This window comes from Oryx dammah, unplaced genomic scaffold (genome assembly GCF_014754425.2).
Source record: "Oryx dammah isolate SB20612 unplaced genomic scaffold, SCBI_Odam_1.1 HiC_scaffold_25, whole genome shotgun sequence".
In the NCBI taxonomy this organism is placed as follows: domain Eukaryota; kingdom Metazoa; phylum Chordata; class Mammalia; order Artiodactyla; family Bovidae; genus Oryx; species Oryx dammah.
In genome coordinates, this window is record NW_024070209.1 from 101698945 (window position 1) to 101725276 (window position 26332).

Sequence of the window (26332 nt, forward strand, 5' to 3'; positions counted from 1 at the left end):
AACCACTCCAACCCCACCAGGGAGGCGCGGGGTTACACTGACACGTGCTCACGCCGATGGGGAACTCCACTGGCCTGCTCTGTGTCCTAGAACAGAGGACACACGCGCGAGAGCTCATGAACATCAGATGGCGATCTTAAATAGAAATGCTCCCTGGGACCATTATTGAGCGACTTGGGGCCCAGGAAAAGGAGCAGAGAGGACAGTTGGGCCCTCAGGGACGCAGCTCAGAGCTCGTCAGGCTGGAGCCTGCTCTGTCGGGCTGCACAGCCTCCCAACAAGGCCACGGCTGCCGACTCGCGGTTCCTACCTTTCTTCTGCTGCTTCAGCTGCTTCTGGTTTTTGTTCTTCAAGTTTTTTCAGGAGGCCATCCTTCTCCAACTTGCCGTATAAATCTAAGATCTTCAATTCAAACATCTGGGTGATCCTCTTCTGGGCCTCATACCTGCTCTCTGCAGCCTGCAGCTGTCCTCTAAAAGACAAAGGACCCCATCGCCGGAGTGTAGGAGGTTCTACCCGATAAACGCATCGCAGCAGGAGCCCCCCCGCCGCAGTTACCTCGCCTGGAGCTTAACATCCTCTAGGTACTTCTTCTGTTCTAAAAGAAGGTGGTCTTTCTGAGCCAGATGAGATTCCAGTTCCAAAATCCGCTTCTGACAGGTATCAAGCCTCTGATTCTGCTGGAGGACGTGGCTTCTGTTTTTTTCTAGCTCTTTCCGATATGCAGCCTTCATCATTTCTACTTCCTTAAAAAAGAAAAAAAAAAAGGAACTGGAGTTAGTACTTTTAAAAAATGAACACGCCATATCTACTTTGAAAAATCTACATAACAAGCACTGAGAACATCGGTATACTGCTAGTGGAAACAGAAACTAGTACAACTTTCTGGAAAGTAAGCTGGCAGTGAGTAATAACCAACCAATCCTTCCCTGAAATCTAACCCTGTGGAGATTATCTGAAACAGAAATAGACATTTTGGCACAAAAATAACCACCACAGGATATTTAGAAGAAAAAAAAAACTAGAAACACTGTGAAGTCTAATGTTAAGGACATAGTTAAGTAAATTAAAATACATCTTCAACAAATTTTTAAAATGATATATATCAGTATAAGACTATGAAAGCCATGTGTATGGTATGGTCATCTATGTAGATATATACATTCTGAAAACACGCCAATATCCAGTTATGATCTCAGGTGGTGGTACTGAGAAAGTCGATTCCTAGGCAGATTAGTAAGAAGTCCGGGGTCCCTGAGGAGAAGAAAGCGGTCTGGAATTCTCGAGGAGGAGGAAAGGACAAACTTTTTTTCCTCTACATTCCTTAGTCTTAGTCACATAAATCTTTTTTCTTTAGGCCTCAAACTGATGATTACACAACAAACAACTCAGTTTAAACTCTGTACTAGGCATTAAATAACAATGTATGCTGCTTGAGACAGTTTCTCCTTCCTGAAAACCTTCTGACTAACCCTGGTATTTTAGAATGTATATTATGGGAGTGGGTCTGGTACGATCTTTCAGTTGTTAAGTTCTAATCCTGTTATTCTAAAATGTAAATTGTGGGAATGGGTCTGGTAAAATGTTTATAACCTTGAGACATTCTTTTGATTAATTGTAATAACCAATTTAAAATGTATATAACTCGCTTGTTAACACTAGCCAGAGGGGCACTCTCTGTCCCCCTTCTGATGTCTATGTCAGAGGCTTTCTCTGGCCTTTTTCTTACTTTAATAAAACTCTGCCACATGAAAGCTCTTGAGTGATCAAGCCTGGTCCCTGGTCCCAAAGCTAAATCTTCTCCAGAGATCACGAATCCGACACTGTTCACCATAAGCTATCAGTATGCTGTGGGTTGTTTCATCCTGCTCCCCACTCTCTCCCAACACCGGCTAAGATCAAGCCAGCGACGCAAGGTGACCGAGCAGATTTGCTCGGGCAAGGCAGCATCTGCAGACCAGACACACACGTGAGGCCTGTCAATCATGCCAGGAAGACAGCCTGCCTGCTGACTGACAGCAACAGCAAGTGTACACGGGCACTCGGAAAAAGACGTGGAAAGGACACTTTTCTAACAAGCATGTGCTGCATTTGTGTGGTGTGTGTTTTTTTAATTATGGTAAGATAAGCTTAACATGAAATTTACATTTGTTTTTTTAAAGAAGATAGTAAACCACAAGGAGCAAGGAGATGAGCAGCCCTGAAGGCACTTTTTCCATGAAGATGACTAGCAAGCTTAATGCCTCCTCGCCCAGAAGAGGACGGAGTTAAGCGCAGGACTGGGACTGGATAATGTAGTCATTCCAGTTATGGCAGAGGGCTCCAGACTTTAGCACAGGGTAGTGAACAAACTAGCTCAGCAGTAAAGAACCCACTTGCCAACGCAGGAGACGGAGGTTTGATCCCTCAGTGGGTGGGAAAGATTCCCCCGGAGAAGGAAATGGCAACCCATTTCAGTATTCTTGCCTGGGAAATCTCATGGACAGAGAAGCCTGACAAGCTACAGTCCATGGGGTTGCTCAGTAGTGTCCGACTTTTTGTGACCCCATGGACTGCACCACGCCAGGCCTCCCTGTCCATCACCAACTTCCAGAGTTTACCCAAACTCATGTCCATCGAGTCGGTGATGCCATCCAACCATCTCATCTTCTGTCGTCCCCTTTTCCTCCTGCCTCAATCTTTCCCAGCATCAAGGTCTTTTCCAATGAGTCAGTTCTTCGCAACAGGTGACCAAAGTATTGGAACTTCAGTGTCAGCATCAGTCCTCCCAATGAGCATTCAGGGCTGATCTCCTTTAGGAGGGACTGGCTGGATCACCTTGCTGTCTAAGGGGCTCTCAAGGTCTTCTCCACACCGCAGTTCAGAAGCATCAGTTCTTCATCCTCAGCTTTATGGTCCAACTCTCACATCCATACATAGGTACTGGGAAAACCATAGCTTTGACTAGACGGACCTTTGTCAGCAAAGTAATGTCTCTGCTTTTTAATATGCTGTCTATGTTTGTCACAGCTTTTCTTCCAGGGAGCAAGTGTCTTTTAATTTCATGGCTGCAGTCACCATCTGCACTGATTTGGAGCACAAGAAATAAAGTCTGTCACTGTTTTCCCATCTATTTGCCATGAAATGACGGGATGGGATGCGATGATCTTAGTTTTTTGAATGTAAGTTTTAAGCCAGCTTTTTCATTCTCCTCTTTCACTTTCATCAAGAGGCTCTTTAGTTCCTCTTCTCTTTCTGCCATAAGGGTGGAGTCATCTGCATTTCTGAGGTTATTCATGTATGTCCCTGCAATCTTGATTCCAGCTTGTGCTTCATCCAGTCGGCCATTTTGCCTGACATACTCTGCACATAAATTAAATAAGCAGGGTGACAATATACAGCCTTGACGTACTCCTTTCTCAATTTGGAACTAGTCCGTTTTTCCATGTCTGGTTCTAATTGTTGCTTCTTGACCTGCATATAGATTTCTCAGGAGGCGGGTAAGGTAGTCTGGTATTTCCATCTCTCTAAGAATTTTTCAGTTTGTTGTGATCCACACAGTCAAAGGCTTTAGCGTAGTCAATGAAGCAGATGTCTTTTTGGAATTCTCTTGCTTCTTCTATGATCCAAAAGATGTTGGCAATTTGATCTCTGGTTCCTCTGCCTTCTCTAAATCCAGCTTGAACATCTAGAAGTTCTTGGCTCACATACTGTTGAAGCTGGCTTAGAGAATTTTGAGCATTACTGGACACAGAACATAATCTTGGCCAGTAGGAAGGGTGGGAAGTCTGGTGGGACAGGCTTCCTGGATGAGAGCCCTGCAGGCAGTGATGTTCTCCTCCTCCTCGGGACATCATGACATCTACCTGTGACAGTACTAACTGGGGCACACAGCTTGCAACCAGGAGCACAGGTTGAGAAGATAAGGCTGGGTGGTGCAAAAGAGCAGAAAGAACCGGGCTCCTTGAAGCTGTCCCTCAACAACTGACCCTACCAACCTGGAACTCGCCTGCTTCGGGACTGCTTGTCAAGCTAAATGATGACACTCTTTACAGTTAAGTCAGTGAAGTCTTTTTTTTGTTACAAGTCAGTGTCACCATGCCCCTTTTATGAACTGAGGTCAGGCGGCCTGCTTGAGGTCCCAAGAGTTTAAGTGTTCCAATCGGAAGACAGCACCGCAGAGGCCAACCCAGCCACACTTCCCTCGGGAGATGTTAGTGTATCTGAGTCAGCTTTATCAGATGTCCTCTAGTCCCTCAGGCCTGTTTTCCCTTCTTTCTTCTTCCAAGGCCATTATACTTTCAAAATAGGTGAGACCTGGTTTCTAGAGACATTTCCAATTTAACATCCTTCTAAAGGGAATCTGAACCTGAGTTGACAGAAGCTGAGAAGTAAGGAGTAACTCTTACAGAAATTACATCTCTCTGGTTCTAAGACTACTCCCTTTATTTGGCCAAAAAAAAAAAAAAAGTTGATAAAGCACAAGCCCAAGAAACCTCAGAGAATCTCTATGTGTGATGGAGAAATTACTGACAGAAAGCATCTAAGCATTTACTCTTAAAATTCCATCCCAACTCACTCATTGATGTTACCCTAGGCTATCTATAAAGTGACGTAAAACTTCTGCCTCGACACCACTGGTGAGGCACTAATCAATGGGAGATCATCCTGATGCTGGCCTGGCTGCCAGGACTGAACCATCTGCTGGAATTAAATTCAGCATCACGAAGGAGAAAAAAATGTGTATAGCAATATAAACCCACATCCCTGAGAGCCCGAAACAGAATTGGCTTCCCCAGGCTATTTCATTGTCTGTCTGTTTCAAGGGAGCGCAGCTAAGAGAAAGAACATGGTTTCATCACCTACTCTGTCCCAAGTACCATCAGGTGCTTTTACCTGTGCCTGACTTAATTTTGAAGTGGCCCACTAGGGGAAACAAGCTCATGTGACAGCTGAAAGGAGCCTGTGTTGCCAGGCCAAGGAGAGGTAGAAATAGCCCTAGGGCTGCCAAGACACTTTTTAGGAAATATAAGCCGTTCTCTAGCCTATGCCACAGACACACTGCCTGGGTCGTAAGAACATCCCAGGCAGGGTCTGGCTCCCGAACCCACATACCTTGGTGGTGTCTGAATGCTTGTTCTGCAGCTGTTCCAAATACAGCTCGTTGACTTCCCCAAGAACCAACAGTTGCCTGTTCAAGAACTCCATCTGCTGTTGGACCGACTCACTATTTGAGAGCTAACCGAAACACAGAAACAAGCAAAGTGAAAGAGCTGATGACACAAAGCCTGCAAAGGGGCAGGAAGCAGGGAAGCAGCTGGGAGCCGACTATTCAGGGCTGGGGCACTGTACCCAGCACAGTGGCCAGTGGGGACGGAGGCGTCCAAGGGCAATACAGACGGACAGAACTGCACTTCAAAACTGTCCGTCTGCAAAGGGGAAGAAGTACAAATGCTCCACGTCAAAACTGGCCCCTACAGGACACCTAGAGGAGATGGACGAGTATACAACTCCACAGCAGGGACGTTAGGCCCAAGGGAATAAAGTCTCAGGGGAAACCCACCAGTTCTTTTTCTTTTTTAACTTATTTTTATTTTTTGGCCACAATGCCCAGCATTCAGGATCTTAGTTCCCAGGGGTTGAACCTCTGCCCCCTGCAGTGGAAGCGCAGAGTCTTAACCACTGGACCAGAAGGGAAGTTCCCTCCGACTGGTTCTTGAGTAAGCAATTTATAGAGAGTACAGTGATTCTCAGAGAGGAAAAGATCATGGATCAAAAAGCTGAACGAACTCTTCACGTTTATGTGAACAAATATTGAGGAGGAGTTCCTGGGGCTCAGGCTGGGCAGCTCCCTGCTGCAGGGCTGTCCGCACACCACCTGATATTTAGGGGTACCGTACCTGCCTGCCCACTCCATGTCAGCAGCATCAAAGACATCAACCAAAAATGTCTCCAGACATTGCCCCACGTCCTCTGGGGGAGCGGACGTTGGACACCCCTGACACAGACACACAGGTACTGCACATGTCCTGCCTGGAAGAGGAAGTGGCTCTTACCTTCTGGGACACCTGGCTGAGCAGCAGCTCGGTGTGGCACACCTTGCTGTTGGCCTTCTTCAGTTCCACGCGCAGTTCTGCAATCATGTTCCTGCAGTCCTCCAGCTTCGTCTGCAGAGACACGTGCCAGGAAGTTGCAACCAGAGGAGTGGCAGCTCGGGCCCCAGGCCACCCGGCCCTCAGCTCATAGTCCACAGAGAGCTGGGAAAGCCTCAGGCCTTGGCTGCTCTACTATTCCTGGGCCATCACACTTAAAGCTAACTTCTTAGTTTTAAAAAAAGGCAGTTACAGCTAATTTCTGAGTTTCTGACTAATTAACAAAAGGGAAAAAAACAAAAACAAACCACCTTAAGTCTGCAGTTCCCAAACTGTGCTCCAAAGAGCCCCAGGGCTACACAGCAGGCTCACAGAGGCGCTGCCGGGCCAGTGGTAAATTTTGAGGGAGACACAGCGACATCTGTTGGCCATGATGTGAACTGCGAGCTGGAGGCAGCTCGGGCTTGAGCGTCAGCGGTTGTGTGTGCTTTCAGGTGGCTGCTGTGATACACATCACCATGAGGAAAGCAACGTGAAACAGGAATGGAGACGGTCAGAGTCTCATGATTCCAAGGTCCGAGACTCTCTACAGCGACCATAGGTACACTCAGCATTCGGAAGTAGCTGTGGTTATTCAAAAATAAAACTGAAAACTGAAAAAAATGCATGTGTACTATTTCAATTCTTTTTCTCTCAAATTGCTAGAACCCCAAACCCAAATTATTTGGATCTACTTAAGAAGCAGAACTGTCAGGTGTTTCTTTCAGCTGTGGAGTACCAGGACAACGTTACTGAAATGCTGAAAGAACTGTGAACTCGGAAAGCCAGGGACCCTCTGCCCTTAGAGAGCACCGGACACGAAATCCTGCTGCCATGACTTCAGAGATGAGCCAGGACTTTCACACCCTCTCTGGTCTCCTCTGCAGTTCGTACCTGTAGCTCCTGGCTCTGGTTGTAGAACTCCTCCCGGTCGTGCTGAAGCTGTCTGATTTGGCTATGGAGCTGGGTGACCACCGTGTCTCGCTGCTCCTGAAGCTGATTATACCTGGCTTGTTCTTTCTGCAGACTAATCTTCCATATCTGGATGTCTTTCTCTTGCAACTTCAACTGGTCTTTCTAGCAGATACCAAAGATGCCATCATTTTAGCTGCCTTCCAGCCTGGGCAGTGATGCTCAAGTTCAACACACACTGCAGATGTTTCACCCGAACAGTCATGAGCTACCCTGAGGCTGGAACCACAGACCTGGAACCTGCCAGCTCACTGCTGTCTAACTTGGCTTTTGGTCGAGGGTTTCCAAACTGCACATTAGCAAGTGGATCAGAAGTGGCTTAAAGAACTTTCCCAGCCATCAGCCTGCTCCCAATACTTTCAGAAGCCCTAACCATCAGCACTGGACTTCTCAGGTGGCAGCAGTAGTGAAGAGCCCACCTGCCGATGCAGGAGATGTCAGAGATGCGGGTTCGATCCCTGGGTGAGGAAGATCCCCTGGAGGAGGGCACGGCAACCCACTCCAGTATTCTAGCCTGGAGAATCCCATGGACAGAGGAGCCTGCTGGGCTACAGTCCCTGGGGTTGCAAGGAGTCGGACACGACTGAAGCGACTCCGCACACAACCACCAGTGCTGACGTGAGCACTGGTACCGGCCAAGGTCACTAAAGTGACAGACACTGGATTCCCAACCTGCCCTGCACTGGGCAGGTGCTCTCTGCATCCCCAGTTAAGGAGATGCTGCTATCACTACTCTCATTTTACCTAACGGGTGACAGGGGTCTCCACAGGCTCCATTACTTTCCTAAGGTAACAGGGCCGCGGAGCCAAGATCATGTCCAGCTCTGACTGGCTTCACCAGCCCCCACGAGTTTTTGTCACGAGAGTTGTGTCCTGAGAGCTGGTTTTACATCGGGAGAAACAAAATCACCTTTCTCCTCTGCTATCATCACCGCCGATGACAGACCAACAAACACCAAAAATCACTTGTCCCCACAGGCGCCAAGAGCTGCAAGGGAACGCGGGGATGCGGCCCTTCACAGGCTGACCCACCCAGAAGCTGGTGGGCGGGGCCAGATGGAGAGCCCGCCCCCCGCCCCGCCCCACAGGGCTCACCATGGCAGCGTTGTGCTCCTCCAGAGCCGCGGCCCGGATCACCTTGCGCAGGAGCCGCCTGTTGCGCAGCGCGTGCTGCTGCCGCTTGAAACGCTCGTAGAGTAACTGGTTGTGCAGTAAAAGCAACTGGTTACGGAGGGTGCGGATCTCATCTGAGGGAGGAGAGCCTGATTTTAAAGCAGAGGGAGGATGGCAGAGATGCCTTTTACATGTTGTTCAACCGAGGCCCCGCCCAGAGCTTAACGCAATTCTTGAAGGAAGAAGTCATTCGCTTTGCCAATGACCACTTGGCTCCCAGTCAGTCACTGGGGGCTGGGGCGGGGGTGGGGGGGCAGTGCTTGCTACCTATCTCCCTTTTAAAGAAACACACAGGGAGGGGCATGAGGCAGGATGGCTGAGAGCCCTGTTTATCTCCCCACCTATCTAGAATATGATTATATGTGTGTCTACCTACTGAAGACTCCTTTCCATGCTTCATGGGTAACCTTCCTACTACCCCTCACATCTTTTCTAGGGAGAAGCCTGGCGGGAGGGCTGCCTTCCTGCACTTCTGCTCTCAAGCACTGGGCTCCTTGCCACTTTTCAAAAATAGGAAATGCTGACTTTGCAACATGTGAGCTACCATGTAGCCAAGCAGATAACCCAGCTGGAGCGGACAGGAAGGGGCACCTCCTTCAAGGACAGAAAGGGCCACCAGCAGGCAGGATCCCTGCCGGCTGGATTTGGAGCTGAAGTAACAACTTTACCTCCGAAGTGGGTCCAGTCCACAGACTTGCTGGGTAAAGACAACCTAGGAAGAAAGTTGTCGAGTAACAAAGTTACCGATCTCAACTGGAAAAACTAGGCAGATCACTTCTCTGTGATCACAAGCCAGAGGCATGAGACAGTTTCAAACTTGAAGTCCCCCAGGGACAGAGGGGGTCAGAGCCCCCAGTAAGCATGGCTGCATCTCCTAACTCACAGCTCACACCGCAGCCTGGGCATGCTGGGCGGCTCCTCACAGCAGGGAGAGATCAAACACCCTGGGCGCTGCTTTCAGCCCTCCCTGCCACCATACACAGGGTGAGGCTCTCTGCTGAGAGGCTACTGTTGTCCAGGTTAAGGACACAGCAGCTGATTCACCTGAGTCTACTACACTAAACTTCACTCAAGACAGACCTTAAACAGGACAGTTATCTGTCAAATTCCACTTGGGTTATTCTGCAGAGGAAAAATGAAAGCCCTCACCCGCTAAGAGCCTGTTTAGGAACAGCATTACTATGGATAGTGACTCTTTTATCCTTTCCTAGGTCACCTTTGAAAACCATAGTAAAAGAAGGGCTGAAAACAGCTGTTCAGGAGGGTTCTTAACCTGTGTGTGCGAGCAGGAAGTGGGGACAGGCCGCCTGGACCTTGCACTGAAATGCTGATTTTATTCTCCATCTAACGGGCTATGCCACCAAAACAGAACAGCAGCAAATCATCTGTAGCTGGAGAAGGCGACTTCGTGACCAGTATTTCTGTATTATTTGAATACCATAAGCTCATCCTCAAGTGTCAGAGAGCAAAGTGAAAGCATTTATGCTTGCTCACAGCACAGGAGGGTCTTTGCAGAGAAGACTCATTTCTCACTGGCCCGTTATCTAAGGAATGGCCTGAGGGTAACATGCACAGAGGACATGCACATTCGTAGGTATGAAAAGGCATCAGGCTAGGAGGACACCCGACAAAACACAGAACCAGCTGCCTCTGGTGAGTGCGTGAAGAGGAACTCCTGCCTCCAGCCACCCGCTTCCCGTAGCTGCGAACCAGGTGGCAAGTGCAGATCGCAGCCCCACGCCGAGCCTCACCTGTTGAGCTCCTTGCTGTGCACGTCTGCTCCCTGCTGAATCAGCCTGTCTAGCACTTCCATGGGGGAGGCGGAGGGTGTGAAGTCCTCCTCTGCACTTCCCTTTGCCTTCTTGAGCAGTTCCTCTGTCTTCTTACTGACAAAATGATGGGCAGTCTTTGGCAATGCCACCTCAAAAAGATGATCGTATGGGGGAGGCTGCCCACTGCCAAACCCCACTCCCCTCTGAGGTGGAATTTTACAGGGGCTGGGGGTGAGGATGCTGGCCTCCAGGGAGGCCTGGCGCTCCCTGTCCCCGGCAGGGCTCTCCCCGGGGCCTCCGCAGGGCAGGTCTATGGGCGTGAAGGCTTGCTTTGGTGTGTCAGGCCCCGACTTGTCCAGGGAGGAGTTTAAAGGCTCAGGGTTCGCACTGGGGCCCTGAGTGCTGGAGGAAGCCGAGAGGGTCTTCCGCGGGCAGCCCGGCAGACTGTCCCGGTAGAAGGGCGAGTCGAAGCCTCCTCGAGGAACCAGGGGCTCGGCATCGGCCGTCGTGATCTCAGACAGCTCTTTAGATATGGCCGCTGCAAGGAGGGAGGAGGGAAGAGACGGTGCATCCGGGTCAGGCCGGGCAGTGTGGGGCTGTGTGCTGCCCTGTGCCACCCACAGGGACCAGGCACAGGGCTCAGAACAAAACTCCCATCTCCCTCCCCCAAAGGAAGAAAAAGCAGGCAATCCTGTGCATGTTGATACCGAGTCCCAGTTTTCGGGCAGAATGAGGGCTTTATCAACGTGCAGCATCTCCACAAGCCCAGAACCCTGCACACGCTACCTTCTTCTTTATCCTTCTCAATACTGTCTTCTTCAGAAGCCAGGTCGCCTAAAAACCCTGGAAGGTCACTGAGGGTGACAGATTCCTTGCCTCCGTGCAGCTCTTCTAAAGAGAAAACAAGACAGTCAAACCCGCTGGAGACCCCCATCCCCGTGAGAACTGCTCACACTGTGACAGAACAGGCCCACCCTGGCTCTCCTGCTGAAGAAGACAGGGGGAGACAGCTCTCTTCTGGAACTCCCAGAGCCAAAAGGCTACAATGATCCAGTGCAAGATACCACAGAAGACAAAAACTCTCCATTCTTTCTTAACATCGCAGAGAACAGATAAACCCATGGTTTGATCAGCTCAAGACACAAGTACTCAGCAGCTTTTACAGGATGCTATTATGAGGCTGGCTTTTAGAATTAATTACATGTTTCATTATCTCTGGGCTTCAGTGTTTCATGGTGCTCTGGACTTTCCCTGTTTCCACACTATGACCCAACCCATCAAGAGTCAAGCAAGGTCCACCGTTACCCAGAGGCCTTACCTAATCCTCTGTCATTCGGAACATGGGGTTGTCTGTGTAGACAGGGCCTTGCAGAGTCTGTTCTCTCTTCCTGAAAAGACAGGTACCATTTATATATCACAAGGCAGAAAACTGTGTGCATGGTCTCTAATGCTAGAGAAATATCCTAAACTCCTCAAATTTTAGTATATTATAAAGGAGTTTAAAGTTTAGCCCAGTAGTTCTCAAACTGGTGTCAGGACACCTTTCTGTTCTTAACAGTGACTAAGAATCTCACGGATTTTGTTTATGTGGCTAAATCTATTGATAGTTACCACGCCAGAAACTAAAACAGAATTTTAAAAATATTAATTCACTTAACCAACCCAGGAATTCCTTGGTGGTTCAACGTTAGGACTCCATGCTTTTACTGCTGAGGAGGTGGGTTCAATCCCTGGTCGGGGAACTAAGATCCTACAAGCTGTGCAGCATGGCCAGAAAAATACCCAACCCCACAGATGTAAACATAAATGACATATTTCTATGAAACGTAACTATATTTCCCAAAACAAAGGTAAGTTTAATGAGAAGGATCAAGTGGTTCCACATTTCTGCAATCTCTTTCATATCTGGCTTAATGGAAGGAGGCTGGGTTCTTATGGCTGCCTCTGCTCTGCTGGGTTACATGTTATTCTGGCTAAAGCGTAGGAGAAAAACTCTAGGCCCCCACGGATAAGCAGTTATAAAAAGCAGAAAGATTTTTTAGATAACTGCAGAAAACCATCTTTGATGTTACTCCAAAACTCGACAAGGGTATTTTTTTTCAAGGTTAGTTATGAAGCAGAACCTGAAGCCATGGCAATTCACTCTCCACACCGTGTTAAGTACGATCCACTGGTCTCCCTTGCCTCCCAGAGGTATTACCTACACGTGGGTCTTTAACATCACACACAAGGCGGGCAGAACACTGGCTCGCCAGGCTGTGCATATCTTCTAAGTGTTAAACCATTTCATTACACGATATCGAAAACTCAAAACTATCGACCAAGCTTCCCAAGACTTTTCAATCTTGTCATGAAAGACTCAGAGGCACTATCAAGCACTCTGGCAGATACCAGTTTTTTAATATTCTAATTGCACGTTTTTATCATGGGCAACAAAGACCGTCAGTTGTTTATCTTCAAGTGACAGACCCAGTTTGTCATCTAAGAAGCTAACTGCCTGCCTAATACTCAAGTCTGAGTAACCATGGTTTGCCGCCAGTTATTCTTTCAAATAAGACTGCTGCTCCATAAAAGAGAGCAACTAGTTCAACTCTCAACTCAAATAATGTCACAAGCGCTTATGGAAACCACCACATGTTGGTATGCACTCAAACTGCTTTATGTCTACTTCCTGTTTTATCACAAACAATATTAAACACGTGGGTTCTTTCTATAGAATACTTGAGGTTGGCACTTTTTGGGGGGGTTATTGCTTCTTTTCTTCTGCCAAACTGAAAGAACACATCAAGGAAGAAGAATGCAGTGCCGCTAGAAGAGTTCGATTTTGTACCATGGGGCCAGCCATCTTACCCACCACTGTTCCTATGCCATGAGTATAAACGCCAATGCAGAAAAAAGGGGCGAATGACCACATAAGAGTAACTATGAAAGTGGATTTGCCCTGGCAGAGTCTCTTAGAAGGTTTGGGGATCCTCAGGGTCAGCAGACCACATTCTATGAGAGCTGCTGATGGGTCTATTTTCAATCTATCTGATTCAAACCCATTACATTTTAGGTCAGACTTCTAACTGGCATAAAAGGTTTCCCAAAGTGAGGCTGGAAGCAAGTCTCTGTGCATGGGCGAGGGGACAGCAGACGAGCCCGGCAAACCTTCTTGGGGGCAGTGGCCTGCGGGAGTGAAAGGTGCACGTAGTCGTCCGAATGGCAGGGTGGGGCTGGAGGAGGAGAGGTTGCAGGGGTTCCCAGAGGAGTTCCTTTCCCACCTGCTCCAAGACAAGAGCAGAACACACACACAAACACACTGTCAGTTTAACGATTAGGAAAACTGCCACTTTTTTTTCCTTCCCAGCCTAACTCGTAGTGCAAAGAAAGCTACTGCACTTCACTTTCTGGAGAATCTATATCAGTCTTTTTTTTTTTTTTAGGCTCACTTTAACTTCTGAAAGTTCCAGGCATTTGTATTAAGCATCAAAACTAGGTTTCCTACTGCAAGAGGCTCTCAAACTCTTAGATCTTAGAGGAGACTGTTCCTTATCATAACAGGCAGGCCCGAACCAATCAGCCAAACCTAACCTAAGCCATACATACCAGTTGTACCAAAGACTTTACTGTAAGGGTGTGACAGATCAGGTGGGACATTTCCAGGAGAAGTTGGAGGAGTGGTCATCCCACAAACTGCAGACGGGCTCCAAAGAGTAGCCTAGGAAGTTAACAGGCAGGTCAGCAACGAAAAACAAACACCACCACCTCCCGAGGTACAAGCCTGTGACCAACGACCATTTAGCCTTTCAACTGGGAAAAGGAATCTTAGTAAAGCTTTATCAAGAGACACGTTGCATTTTCTAAGCCTAGACGCCAAGAGAAACCCAAGTTGCAACAGTTAACTTTCTCTGCAAACATGACGCATCCTCAAAACTAACTCCTGAAACAAGCAGTGAGAGATTTTCCCAACCGCAGGCTAAACCCTGACCCCGAAGGCCAGCTTCACCAGCAAGTAGAGAAGAAAGCAGGCACACTAGTTGATAGCATACTTGTGGCGGCTCAGCTAATAGCCGTGTCGACGGGGAACTCAGAGTCTGAGGTAGCTGCCCCGGCGTGTTTAACGTCAGCCGAGAAGTAGAGTAGGGGGTAGAAGTAGCATTCCCTACAAGGGAAGGGAAAGAACACATGGGGTCAGCATGGGGCTCCAGTCATTCTGACAAAGAACTATGGTCCTCGAGACCATTTGATAGCATTCAGTTCCCTGCATTTAAAAAGGCTGAGGGGACTCCTAATGTCCATGGGTATAAAGTAGCATTTAAAAGGCCCTTCATAAGACCCTTTTGGAGAAGGAAATGGCAACCCACTCCAGTATTCTTGCCTGGAAAATCCCATGGACAGAGGAGCTTGGCAGGGTATAGTCCATGGGGTCACAAAGAGCCAGACATGACTGAGTGACTAACTTTATAATACTCTTTAGCAATAAAGTTCACTAAGGTTTGATGTCTCATTAAGCTTCAGAATAGCTTGAAAAAGCACAACTTGTATGACAATTTCAGCAGGTGCTACCTGTAGATAAGCCTAGACTTTTATTTCATCCAATTGTCCAGATTCATTCAAAACTGTGTCAATGTGACAGCCCAGAGGGCCTCACTAAAGGCGTCTGAAAAAGTAGAAGCTTCCTTTATAAGCAGGAGCCTAGAAGTCATATCCTTCCATCCATTTTCTTTGTTAAGTGTTGAGGACACAGCCCAACTCTGCTAACATACTATCAAGGTGGAGATTAACGTCATAAGATTGTGAATTAAACTTAGAGGAGAAGTTAATCAGGAGAAAATGGAGACAAATCCAAATTTTAAGTATTTGGGAAACAGTTCCTAGGTCAACTAAGCCTTATTGTAGGAAAAGAAACTAAAGTCAACAATAAACAATGCTTTCCAGAGACAAAGTTGTAAAGAGATAAGTACCAAAGTCACTTTTTACCATAGCTATTCTGTGTATCAACATAAGAGCTGGCGGAGACATCGGCTGAACGATGAGGAAAACGGGCTGAGATTTGGTGAGACACAGAATAGCCATCTTCATATGAGGCTTCTGTAGGGTCCAGAGAGATTTTGGCACATTCTATGACAACATCATGTGTTTCTAATCTCTTCCACCTGTAGAAGACAATCAAAGTCAAGAAATGCAAGTTATAATCCATTTAATCAAACCAACAAATACTTCAGAGTGCAGACTCAATGCCAGCCACTGAACTATGACCAGCAAGAATAAGGCAGAACCACCCCAGCCCAAGTATGAATTAGCACTATGATAAAAGGAATTAGCCATTCATTTTACAAACCTATACAGGAGGTGATTTAGTCGCTGAGTTATGTCCAGCTCTTGTGACCCCTTGGACTATAACCCACCAGGCTCCTCTGTCCCTGAGACTTCTCAGGCAAGAATACTGGAGTGGGCTGCCATTTCCTTCTCTAGAGAATCTTCCCAACCCAGAGACTGAACCCAGGTCTCCTGCATTGCAGGAGGTCTCCAGTACTACAGGTGGAGTGAGCCACCAGGGAAGCCTTACAAACCTATATCCTATTTAAAATGGTTATATCAAGTTATCAGAAACTAATCTGAAACCAAAGTTTCAGCAACAATAGACCAGGCATAGCCTCAAAACAGAATACAGATTAGGCAGAGCAGTCAGCAGGGGACTCTCCTTTGGAACAGAAGTAATCACAGAACAGGGGGACCTGGAAACTGCCAGGCAGTTGAGGCTGACTTAAGATCTCCCATCAAACCCTCAGGATTCTAATCCATCCCCAGACCAGAAAGACAGCTCAGCAAGTCTCGAACCTAGAGAGAGCCCATGAGGATATTTAAAGAATTGTCTCAAGAGTCCTGCTGTGTGATCCAGAGTTCCATGTCTAAGAAATCAGCCTGAGGAAACAGACACATATCAAGATGGACAACAACAGTCAGCACAGCTTGTCACAGAAGAAGAAAAGAGACAACCTAAGGTCCAACCAGAGAGACAGGGTCTACAGAAAGGTACCCTGCCATGGAAAAGCATGCTTTCGGCAGATCATGACTGCCAGGAGTGGGAGAGGACAATGACCCCCAAGAGCATGAAGGAACTTTCTGGGCTTCAGCTTCCAGGTAAACTGTAACCCTACCTCCAAATTTCTAGGCATCAAATTTCTGACGTCTGAATTTCTAGACATCAACTATTAACGTCCTTATGGTAGGTGAGCATTTAGGTCACTTCCACGGATCCTCCCCAGTGCTCTCAAAACAGCAGATCACTGATTTGTTGTTTCTAAAGTGATTTTGAACAATGCATTGTAATGACTAGATCAGTACCACTGACAGCTGAGCCAAAGAGTATTCTGTAATATTTCCCCTTCTGTCCAATTTAGTTTCTCCTAGAGTTCAAATTTTTCTGTTTCTTTGCCTCAGTCTTCCACGTATCTAATACTAATCCTTCCTAAACTTGCTCTCACAGCTGGGGGAAAACGCCTAATATAATTTTTACATAACAAAATGCAAACCATTTACCGAGATTGTTCACCTAATCCTAAAGAGTTGCCTGCCAGAGCCCTCCCTCTCCTACTGGTTGTTCTCAGCACTGCTATACAAGTTATACCAAGACTCCCCTTGCTGAAGACCCTAAGTCAGGTCCCCCATTTCCTGGACTCTGTCTTCCTTGATTTTACTCTCATTTTAGTGAAGAACACGCTTCAGTGGTTCACTAAAGAAGGGTACATGGGAGGTAAATTTGAGTCCCTGCGTATCTAAAAATGTCTCATACTTGATAGGCAATCAGGCTAGGAATAAAATTCTAAATTGAAAACCTTTTTCTCTCCATTTTGAAGGTGTTTCAGAAGCTAACCTCATTTTGATTTCTGATCCTGTTTTTTTTTTTTTTTTTCCAATATTGAGCTGGTAGCATTCTTTTTCATTGACTGTGCTGGGAACTACATAAACCTCTTCAACCTGGAAACTCATGTCTTTCAATTCTATGATTGTATTTTCTTGTATCATTTGTACTTGTGTTGGAAATTTTCTTCTATTATTTCTTTCACAATTTCTTCCCCTACCAAAGTTTTCTCCTCCCCTTTTTATTGGATATTAGACTTTCTGGACTGATTATTTTAAATTTCTTTCATCTAACTCATCTCTATCCTTTGATTCTGCTCTCTAAGATATCCTCAAATATACCCTCCAATTCTTTTATCAGAATGTTTATTTTAGCTATAGTTTTAAATTTCCAGCACTGCTTTCTTTAGCCTCTTATGTAGCATCCCGAACTTTATATATGCACTAATGTCTCATCTCTGCAGCTACTGTAGATGTTTTCTTTTGCTCTCTGCATTATCTTTGTTTCTTGCTAGCTCCTCTATCTACTCTTTACATTAGTCTCTTGTCTCTGGTACTAGAACCTTTCTTCAAAAGCCAGATGACCCGCCTATCCAAGGTGAGTGAGGCTCTATAAGTTGAACCAGGAGATTTCCTAATTAACACAACAGACTGGACGTGTGCATCCAACTGCACAATACCCCCAAACCCCACCAACGTTTCTTTCCTTTTAAATATAAGCCTACAAGAAAGAGAAGCATGAGGAAAGAGAGAACAGCACCACATGTGTTTGAAACCAGAAAGCCAAAGGGCAAGTAGTGACTGAATACCAGAAAGCAGAACCCTAAGTTGCCAATGTTTCAAAGCTAAAAGTCAACCTGACTTATACTGGAGAATCCTTGAAAAGCAAAAGAACTTGTATACATGAAGTATTTCTAGAACTGGAGATGAGTGACAGGTCAATCAGGGCAGCTAAAATCAGGAAGATGGGGTAAACGCTGCCTGAGCCTGAGATCCCACTTGGCTTTCCAAAATCTGGACTCATCTCTGAAGAGGTTCAACAGAGTCAAGGGACTGAGGCACTCCAAAGAGAGGAGTTAAGTGAGCATGTACATTCTGAAGGCCAAGACCACTCATCTCTCCCACCAAGCAGTCTCTACTCTCCAGGAGTAGCCCAACTCTTGTAGACTAGAGATCAGAAAGCCCTTTTCTGAAAAAGTCTGACTAATTCAAAAGGAAACCAATATTGATAACAGCATCTCCTACAGATGCTCAGAACAACCTACAAGAAAGCACAAAGTCAACAAGCCCCATCCTTGTGAACGGAGGTTTTTAGTCTCCTCATCCAAATACAAGTAGATCACCAGATCTTTGCAAAAAGCCTCAAAATTTTAAAAAGAACAACAACAGGGCAGTATAGAGAAAAAAGACTATGTAGGAAAAAGAAAACCTTAAAAAAAAAAGCTCCCATCAATCTTATCAAAGACGTGAGACTGCATCCATGAAACAAAAACAGGCTACAATTTTAAACAATGGGAGCATCCAGAGAACTAAAGAGTTCTTAGGTACTGAAAATGTGGCAGAAATGAATACAGAAGGATTAAGAGCTAAAGACAATGAAATCTTTAGGAAGTAGGACAAGAGAGCAGAGAGAAAAAACAGGAGAGCAAAGAAAAGCAGAGAACCACTCAAGGAATTCTCCATCAGAACATTAAGAGTTCTAGAAAGAAAGACAGAGATAGCAGAGGAAAAGAAATCAAGCACAATATAACTGCAGAAAATTTCCTAGCACTTAAAGATAAGAGCTTCCAGACTGAAAAACGAGAACAGATTCATGTCAAGGGACATCACTAGGAAGTTTCTGAGTATGTTGAGAGCCAAGAGAAGACAATAAATGCAGATGATCAGAAATAAGAATGTCTCTGGATTTCAACAGCAGCATTGGCGGCAAAGGGGCAATGGAATAACGCCTTCAAACTGCTGAATGAGAATGACTCCCAACCCAGAAATCTATACCCACACAGAAAACAGCATCCTTTCTCTAAAATCCCATGAAAACAGGAGCGAACCCAGAAAGGCGTGAGATAGAGGAAAGGGGAGAATGTGCACAGGTGAGAGGCCCAAAGAAGCCACGAGAGTCAGACGGCGGCCACGCACGAGGCACCGAAGACGACTGCTGAGACCAGAACACATGCTGAGACAGGCGTGAGCAGGCCTTCACTAAGGTTTCTGCTGCCACCGAATCATCCTCCCAACAGAGGGACAGAGCGTCTAGGCGGCCTAGACAACTTGTTGGTACTTAGCTTGTCTTGATTAATGAATACACTAATGAAGTGTCTACTCTCCCTGGATTAGCTAAGGACATTCATCTTTTTCCACAGAAGGATTCTTCTCTGACCTACACTTGGAAGCTGCCACGATCGCACACAGAGCAGTCTCCTCCCTCTGCCGTATTTCGGCAGCAGATTCAGTACCTGGCCCTCGCTATGGGTCTCACCAGACGCCCTGACTAGGGTAAGCCGCGAGTTCTTCCCTCTTGGTTCTTCCTCTTACCTCCTGGGAAACTTCATCTCATGGTGACAAGACTGCATTTTCCAAGGCCAGACTTTGCTTGCTCTCAAAATGAAACAACACATGTGGTCAAACCATGAAAGAGAGGACTTCCCTGGTGGCACAATGGTTAAGAATCTGCCTGCCAATGCAGGGGACATGGGTTCAATCCTTGACCTGGGAAGAGTCCACATGCCATGGAGCAACTAAGCCTACGAGCCGCAGCTACTGAGCCCTTAGGCTCTAGAGCCCGTGCTCTGCAACAAGAGGAGCCGCCACCACGAGAAGCCCCTGCCCTGCAGCAAAGAGTGACCCTGCCCACTGCAACCAGAGAAAGCCCGTGCACAGCAACAAAGAGTGACCCTGCCCGCTGCAACCAGAGAAAGCCCCTGCCCTGCAACAAAGAGTGACCCTGCCCACTGCAACCAGAGAAAGCCCGTGCACAGCAATAAAGACTCACTGCAACCAAAAACAAAATAAACAAAAATAAATACTTTTTTTTTTTTTTTTTTAACAGTAAGAGAATGAGTAAAATGAAAGCAAGAATGGCAGTTGTCTCTAAGGTGAGACAGGGACCAGGGACAAAGATGACTGCAACTGGAGAGGGTACTGTCCCATTTTTTTAAAGTGGTGTCTACACAAGCATCCACACATTACTATAAATTTTTCTTACATGTTTTCTAAGCTCCTCTACATGTATCTCACAGCAATTTGCTCAGATAAAAGGTCTGCGTAGCAGAGGGAGGGCTTGTGGAGATCTGAGATTTACGGAGGTGATCAAGCAGTGAGTCATCTTTTTCAGGGGGAGCTCCTCAAACATCAATATCCAAGCATCACTTCTCCTCCAAAAGGCATCAGCTCCCTGCCTGGGGAGCAGCCAGAGAAGCAAGGGAAGGGCTGAGCCTCACACAGCTTGGTGTGTAGGATTTCATCTCACTTCCTTCTTTCTGGTCGTGACTCAGCTCCACCTTCCACTAAGCTTGGCATTCTCAACTAAGGAGGCTGGCAGGTTCCACTTCTCCAGAGATAAAACTGGGCACTTCCACCAGGCCCCGTGGAGGATGGTAGTCACCTGTCTAAGCAGGATGGAGAAAGCGACCAGGGGAATCCGACCACTCAACATCCAGACTTCCCAGTGTGTTTGCTTCCAACCACACCCATCACCGCCCACCTCGCATGATCACAGACCACCGAGCTCCCAGCCCTCTGGGGTTCTGTGGGACAGGCACCTGCAATGCAACCTCTTCCTCTGTCAGTGAGGAGTATGTCTTAGACTCATGCACGCAAAATGCTTCACTGTGCAAGTCCTTTAAAGTGAAATAAACAGAAAAACCTGTCTTCTCCAATAACATCTCAAAAGGGACATCTCTGAGATCACATGTTCAATTTCTCAAGTGAGTCTATGAAAGTCTGTCACTAGTTCAGGCTCTACCTTCGAGGGTCCAGTTCATGGTCCTTGGATCCAGTCACTAATTCCGGGTGAATTCGCACATGCTCCATCATTGGCTAAAGGAGTTTGGGTTGACAAGTTATAAAAGGCTTAATTTCTGTTGTATTTCTACACAATGAAACGTTATTTGACAATACAAAGGAATGAAGTACTGACACAGGCCACAACATGGATGAATCTTAAAACATTACATTAAGTGAAAGAAGCCATTAACAAAAAACCATATTATATGATTCCATAAGCATGAAATATTCAGGACAGGCAAGGCCTCTAAAGGCAAAAAATAGATTCATAGTTACCAGGGCTGAGGGCAGTGAGCAAGATGGGGAGAAGGCTGGATTTCTTTTCAAAATTTCCTAACATTTAATACGAAACTTACAAATGCAGCCCATCTCCATAGTACACTAAATGGCCAACAAATGGGTGTTCATTTACCTTGACCACTTCTTCAAAAGTCTCCAGGTTTTCCTTCATACTGTAGTGAGAACGCAGAAAGGAGACAAAGTTGCAAGGGTACATCCCATACAGGCGATGGAAGAGAGCGTAAACGCTGGCGTGGAGGTGGACGAGATAGACTTCTGTCACGTGGCCTAAAAAAGAAATCCATTGAGGGGGCTCCTAGTTGGACACAGGACACGTGTGTGCCAGACAGACACACACACAGGCTGCCAATGGGACTTTCTGCGTATGTGTGCTCCCGCCTCACTCCAAAGACAGTAAGTAAAGAACAGTTTTCTAAAACCCAAATCTGAACACACCAGACACCACTGTCTGAAATCCGTGGGTGGCTCCCATGGCCTCTGGATAAACTCCCATCTACTTGGAGTAACCCACAGAGGCTTGCACTGATCTAATTTCTGCCCTCCTCTCTAGGCACCCCTTAACAAGGACCCTAGAATTGTAATACTTAAGCACCTTTACAAGAATACCCCCTGCAAGCTGTCATCATAAGTCTCCACAGCCCGATTCAGTACACACCTCAAGAAGAGCACCAACTCACTCACCTCTGTGCCCTGAGAGCTCTCACTGAGCTTGCTGCATAACAGGCATTCATATATTTGTGGAATGAATGTGTGAGAACCTTTTAAAATCAGTTCGTAGTCTTAGCTATGCAGATTCGTAACTACAGAGTGAAAAGCTACTATCTGAAATTAGCTTGAAGAGCTAAGAGTGGGAGAAATAGAAAATTCAATTCATCTAGCCTTATCCAGACCCTATGGAAAATCCCAATGGTATACATAAAGCTGCTCTAAAACAAAGGGCAGGCCACTCCTTTCTCCTCAAGCAAAAAGAGCCTACTAGACAAGTTGGCATCATACAGGCCTCAGGCTTGTTACCTAATCCAGTACAAGAAGCCACAGTGTTCCATTTCCCAGGGCTTACACATTTCATTCTTTTGATGTGAACATTTCATGCTGGGAGGACCAAAAGATCCCAAAGTTCACATGTTTACAGCTTCTGAGTCATTCTGATAGAGCTGTGCTACCTGTTGATGTAGAAACAAAATCCCCCTGTACTAAAAGCTGGAACACTAATCAGGGCCAGCCAGGTTCTCTCTCCTCCTTCCGCATGTTCGACGGACAAGTTCTCTGAACCAGAAGCTTGTGCTCTGCCACTACAGACCAAGAGGAGGACAAACGTGCCCCACCAGCATAGTCCCATACTGCTGCAACACAGATTTAAGCTGTTTTTCAGTTTACTGAAGATCAGGAAGCTGTACCCACCACTCAGTTTCTCTGACAACTAATCCTCTTAAGCCAGCAAAATAAGGACAGTATCTCCACAGTCATGCTTTTTTTTTTTTTTTTAATTTCTTGGCATATGAGATCTAAGTTTCAGGACCAGGGATTAAACCCACACCCCTGGCATTGGAAGCTTGGAGTCTTAGCCATTGGACCACCAGGGAAGTCCCTGTCTTGCTTCTTATTTGTGCCCCTGGTGGAAAATAGCTGAGGTATTCCCTCACCTGGCTGGTGACAACCAACCATTTCAGCTACAGGATTCTACATGTCCTTCTCTTCCAGCACATGACCTGTTCATCATTCACAAAAGCACTCACCTGGTGCGGCACGACGGGGATAGGAGGAGATCTTTACCTGGTTTCTTCAGGCACCACGACGAAAGACGGCCAAAAATATCAAAGAAATCGTGAAGGTGCTGTTTCCCCGACTGTGGAATCATTGGGAGCATGGTTATCAACACTAAGACTCCTGTTGTGAGGACAATGACGTCAGTGTCCATCTGGAGGAGGGAAGGTCAAGCGAGAAGAGACACCTCTCAGGTGTGCAGCATTAGATCAGCACACTTAGAGGTTCTCAAGTTAGAACACAGGCATAGCCTCATCCTAGCCCTTAGGATGCTGGGGGCACAACACTGAAACGGACTCAACCACAAGCCACTGAGGACCAGCTCGACCAAGCTGAGTCTGTAGGGACCATACTCAGGCACCAAACTCTTCCAGGGCAGGGCTTAAACGTGGCTTAGAAAATCCCAAACCCAGATACTTCGGATGCGGCGCTATAAATAGCCCTTGGCGGGACGCACTAGTTGCTTTAGAACAGAACAAAGAAATGTTGCTATTCTTGTTCATTCAGCCAAATTATGCAGTACTTACTCTTTAAGGTAAAAAGACCCATATACATGAACAAGTCATTCTCTACTTCTAAAAGATCATAACAAAAGTATAACTTAATAAGAAATTAGTATAGCACTAACAAATCTTCTTAATGGCTCACCTCACAGCAGTTATTTAGAGACCAGCAAATAAAAAAGATACAGGGACCTCTGACCACGTCTACAATTTAAACATCAAGTCATATAAATTTAGACTAACTGAACTTAATAACCGATGAATAATAAATCAACTCAGACTAGCTGTAGCGGCTCCCCTGACCCATAATTAAATTATGAATGTCTGCCAAGTAACTGGAATTCAGACTGAAGAAACAAGACATTAAACAAAAGACTACCATGCAGGTTAGAACATTCATTATTCCTCATAAAAAAGGAACCTATGAGTCTGGAAATAAACTTTGGTTTTTTTTTTAATAAATATGAATTTATTTATTTGGTAGTGCCCGGTCTCAATTGCAGCATATGAGGTCTTTAGCTGCAGCATGCAGGATTTTCAGCTGTGGCATGAGAACTCTTAGCTGGGGCATGTGGGATCTAGTCCCCCAACCAGGGTCTGGACCTGGGCCCCCCACACTGGGAGCATGGAGTCCCAGCCACTGGGCCACCAGGGAAAGTACCTGGAAATAAAGTTTTAAATAGATTTAGTTTTTTACATCAAGCACCAAGCCATCTGTTATGGCAGATATCTAATAGGAAAAACATAAAATACTGACAGGAGAATCAAGAATCTGTAATGAATTCTGACTAAAAAAACCCAAAAACACTAACAAAACATCCTAACTGAAAGTTTGGGTTAACAGTTTTTAAGTAATTTTCAAGGCTTATTCTTTTGGAAAAGGTTAAGTATTCTTCAATCTGAACTAAACAGTGTGCCTCAAAATCAGATTATATTCTCATCCATCCATTCATTTAAAAAAATTAAGCTGTTGAAGAGGTTCCTGCTTTTCCTTAACATTAAACGCACATCTTTATGACGCCCTACCACCGTGACTCCCTGAGACCCACCTCTAGAGAGGATAAACAGCTGCCCTTCGCTGGCACAGACAGAAATCAACTTGCACGGTGCTGTGTCAGATGCCTTCAAAGGCTGGCCATCCTGGAACAAACGCTACTGGGCACCCTCATGTCTGGGAGGTGCGGGCAGCTCACATCACCCACATTTCCCTAGTTTACAGGTAGGAAATAAGGCCAGAAACTAAAACAGATTAAACAAACGCCCTAAGTATTTCAGTAAGCCATGGTCAAAACTGAAACCATAAGGTCCCACTTAGGTTTTGACTCTGTAGAAAAGTGCACTAAGCTGAGTACAAAAAAAGCAGAACACAGTCTGGTAAGGACTTCTACCCAATAAATCTCATTACAGCTGCAACCAGAACCTGCTCCTAAATAGTTAAAAGTCCTAGCCATTTTGCTATTAGCCAAAAGAGAATGCAGAAATAGGGATTCCCCCAAGACAAACCAGTACATTTCTAACTGACAAAAGGCTAGACAATGATGAAATCAAAGAGGGCTGGGATAGCATATGTTGAACCAATCTGATCAAAAAGTGACCATATTTGCTTGGACCACACATAACTGCACTAGACACAGTGATGCACTGAGAGTTTCCTAAGCACCAAGTTTGAACCGTGTTACAGTCTTTAAACTCTCAAAGTTAAAATCTAGCTGGCTTGTTTTAAGGTCCGCAGAATTTCAGAAATTGTATGATGAAGCTATTTCGTGCAAATCCTTACAAACATCGTACCTTGAGACATTTTAGTAGAGAAGGCAAAAGAGGTGCTTGAGAGAGCTTATGCTTCCACGATGGCTGCAGCCTCACGACGTGGCCCAGTAGCAAGAGGGTGGATAACCGAGAGGCGGCCTTGCCCACATATTCATTCATTTTGTCCAAGAGGTGCTGAACATGCACAAGAACAAGAGAAACAATCTCAATAAAGCTGAGGAAAGTCAAGGGACCCCAGGGAAACACTCATGTGAACGCATGAAGTGCACATGAGGCGAGGCAGCAGTGAACAATTCCAGTCTCTCATCAGTTGGATGTAAAAAAGGGTCATGCAGGTAAAGAGATCAAACTCAAGGTTTTTTTAAAGCCATGCAAACAAACACACTGTTGTGATGCATGAGTCCTGAGAGAGGGCAGCCGGTCTGCAACTCCTGAAAGAGAGTCCCCACAATACAGGTCTGTAAGCAAGAAGGAGACTCCTCTGTATCATTCTGAAATACAAATAGGCCACTTCTTAGAATAACCTCTGTTCTAATAAGCCTCAAATAAGTGGAAGCTGCTGAAACTTCAGGGGATCCTACTGGAAGCAGCTACTTATTGCTACCAGGGCCTTGCCTCCATGGTTTGGCCCCAGATATAACTCAGGTAGCAGTAGAAGTTAAAATTCAGCCCAGAGTGGGGAAAAAAAAAAACCACCCAAGATGTACCGTAAAAGGCAGACAATGGCAAGGCCTTCAAATCCCAGTTAAGTAAATCACCAGTACACATAAACTCAAGACAAATCAAAATGTGCAACTGCAAGGCTTTGTTACCTATTTACCATCAACAAAAATAAAAGCAAAAACAAAACATAAAGGAGGCTTCCAAGTGCCTGGTGCTTGGAAAGAGCACTAGGCAATTAGCCTCATGAGGTACTCACATTTACAGCTTTTGCCATATGGATTAAAAGTCTAAAACTGGGATTGAAACCCTTCTCAGAGCACGTGTTTAAAGATGGGTACCTTATGGATCACTGTCACTATACAATTACAGCTTAGGATGGCAGGATTTCTTCTGAGAGCAAGATCTTTGAAGGCCTCTGAAATATGTTATATTTCGAAACCTTTTCAGGAAACAAAAGTCC

The 26332-nt window shown here is 46.0% G+C and overlaps 1 protein-coding gene across 5 annotated transcripts in view; it reads right to left on the minus strand.

The window, feature by feature from the left end:
- TSC1 (TSC complex subunit 1) overlaps positions 1-26332 on the minus strand; it is a 52249-nt gene that overhangs the window by 5359 nt on the left and 20558 nt on the right. For 4 of the 5 annotated variants that reach the window (XM_040225461.1, XM_040225462.1, XM_040225464.1 and 1 more), the window contains 18 exons: positions 25231-25383; positions 22949-23093; positions 21288-21442; positions 20835-20908; positions 14990-15165; positions 14059-14171; positions 13616-13727; positions 13178-13290; positions 11346-11415; positions 10814-10918; positions 10007-10565; positions 8924-8967; positions 8178-8344; positions 7005-7187; positions 6036-6146; positions 5095-5217; positions 559-746; positions 311-472 (listed from right to left, as the gene is read on the minus strand). In XM_040225461.1, coding sequence (XP_040081395.1) covers positions 311-472; positions 559-746; positions 5095-5217; positions 6036-6146; positions 7005-7187; positions 8178-8344; positions 8924-8967; positions 10007-10565; positions 10814-10918; positions 11346-11415; positions 13178-13290; positions 13616-13727; positions 14059-14171; positions 14990-15165; positions 20835-20908; positions 21288-21442; positions 22949-23093; positions 25231-25383 — 2753 coding nt within the window. The remainder of the gene's footprint in view (positions 1-310; positions 473-558; positions 747-5094; positions 5218-6035; positions 6147-7004; positions 7188-8177; positions 8345-8923; positions 8968-10006; positions 10566-10813; positions 10919-11345; positions 11416-13177; positions 13291-13615; positions 13728-14058; positions 14172-14989; positions 15166-20834; positions 20909-21287; positions 21443-22948; positions 23094-25230; positions 25384-26332) is intronic. The other variant, XM_040225465.1, reaches the window with a different exon arrangement.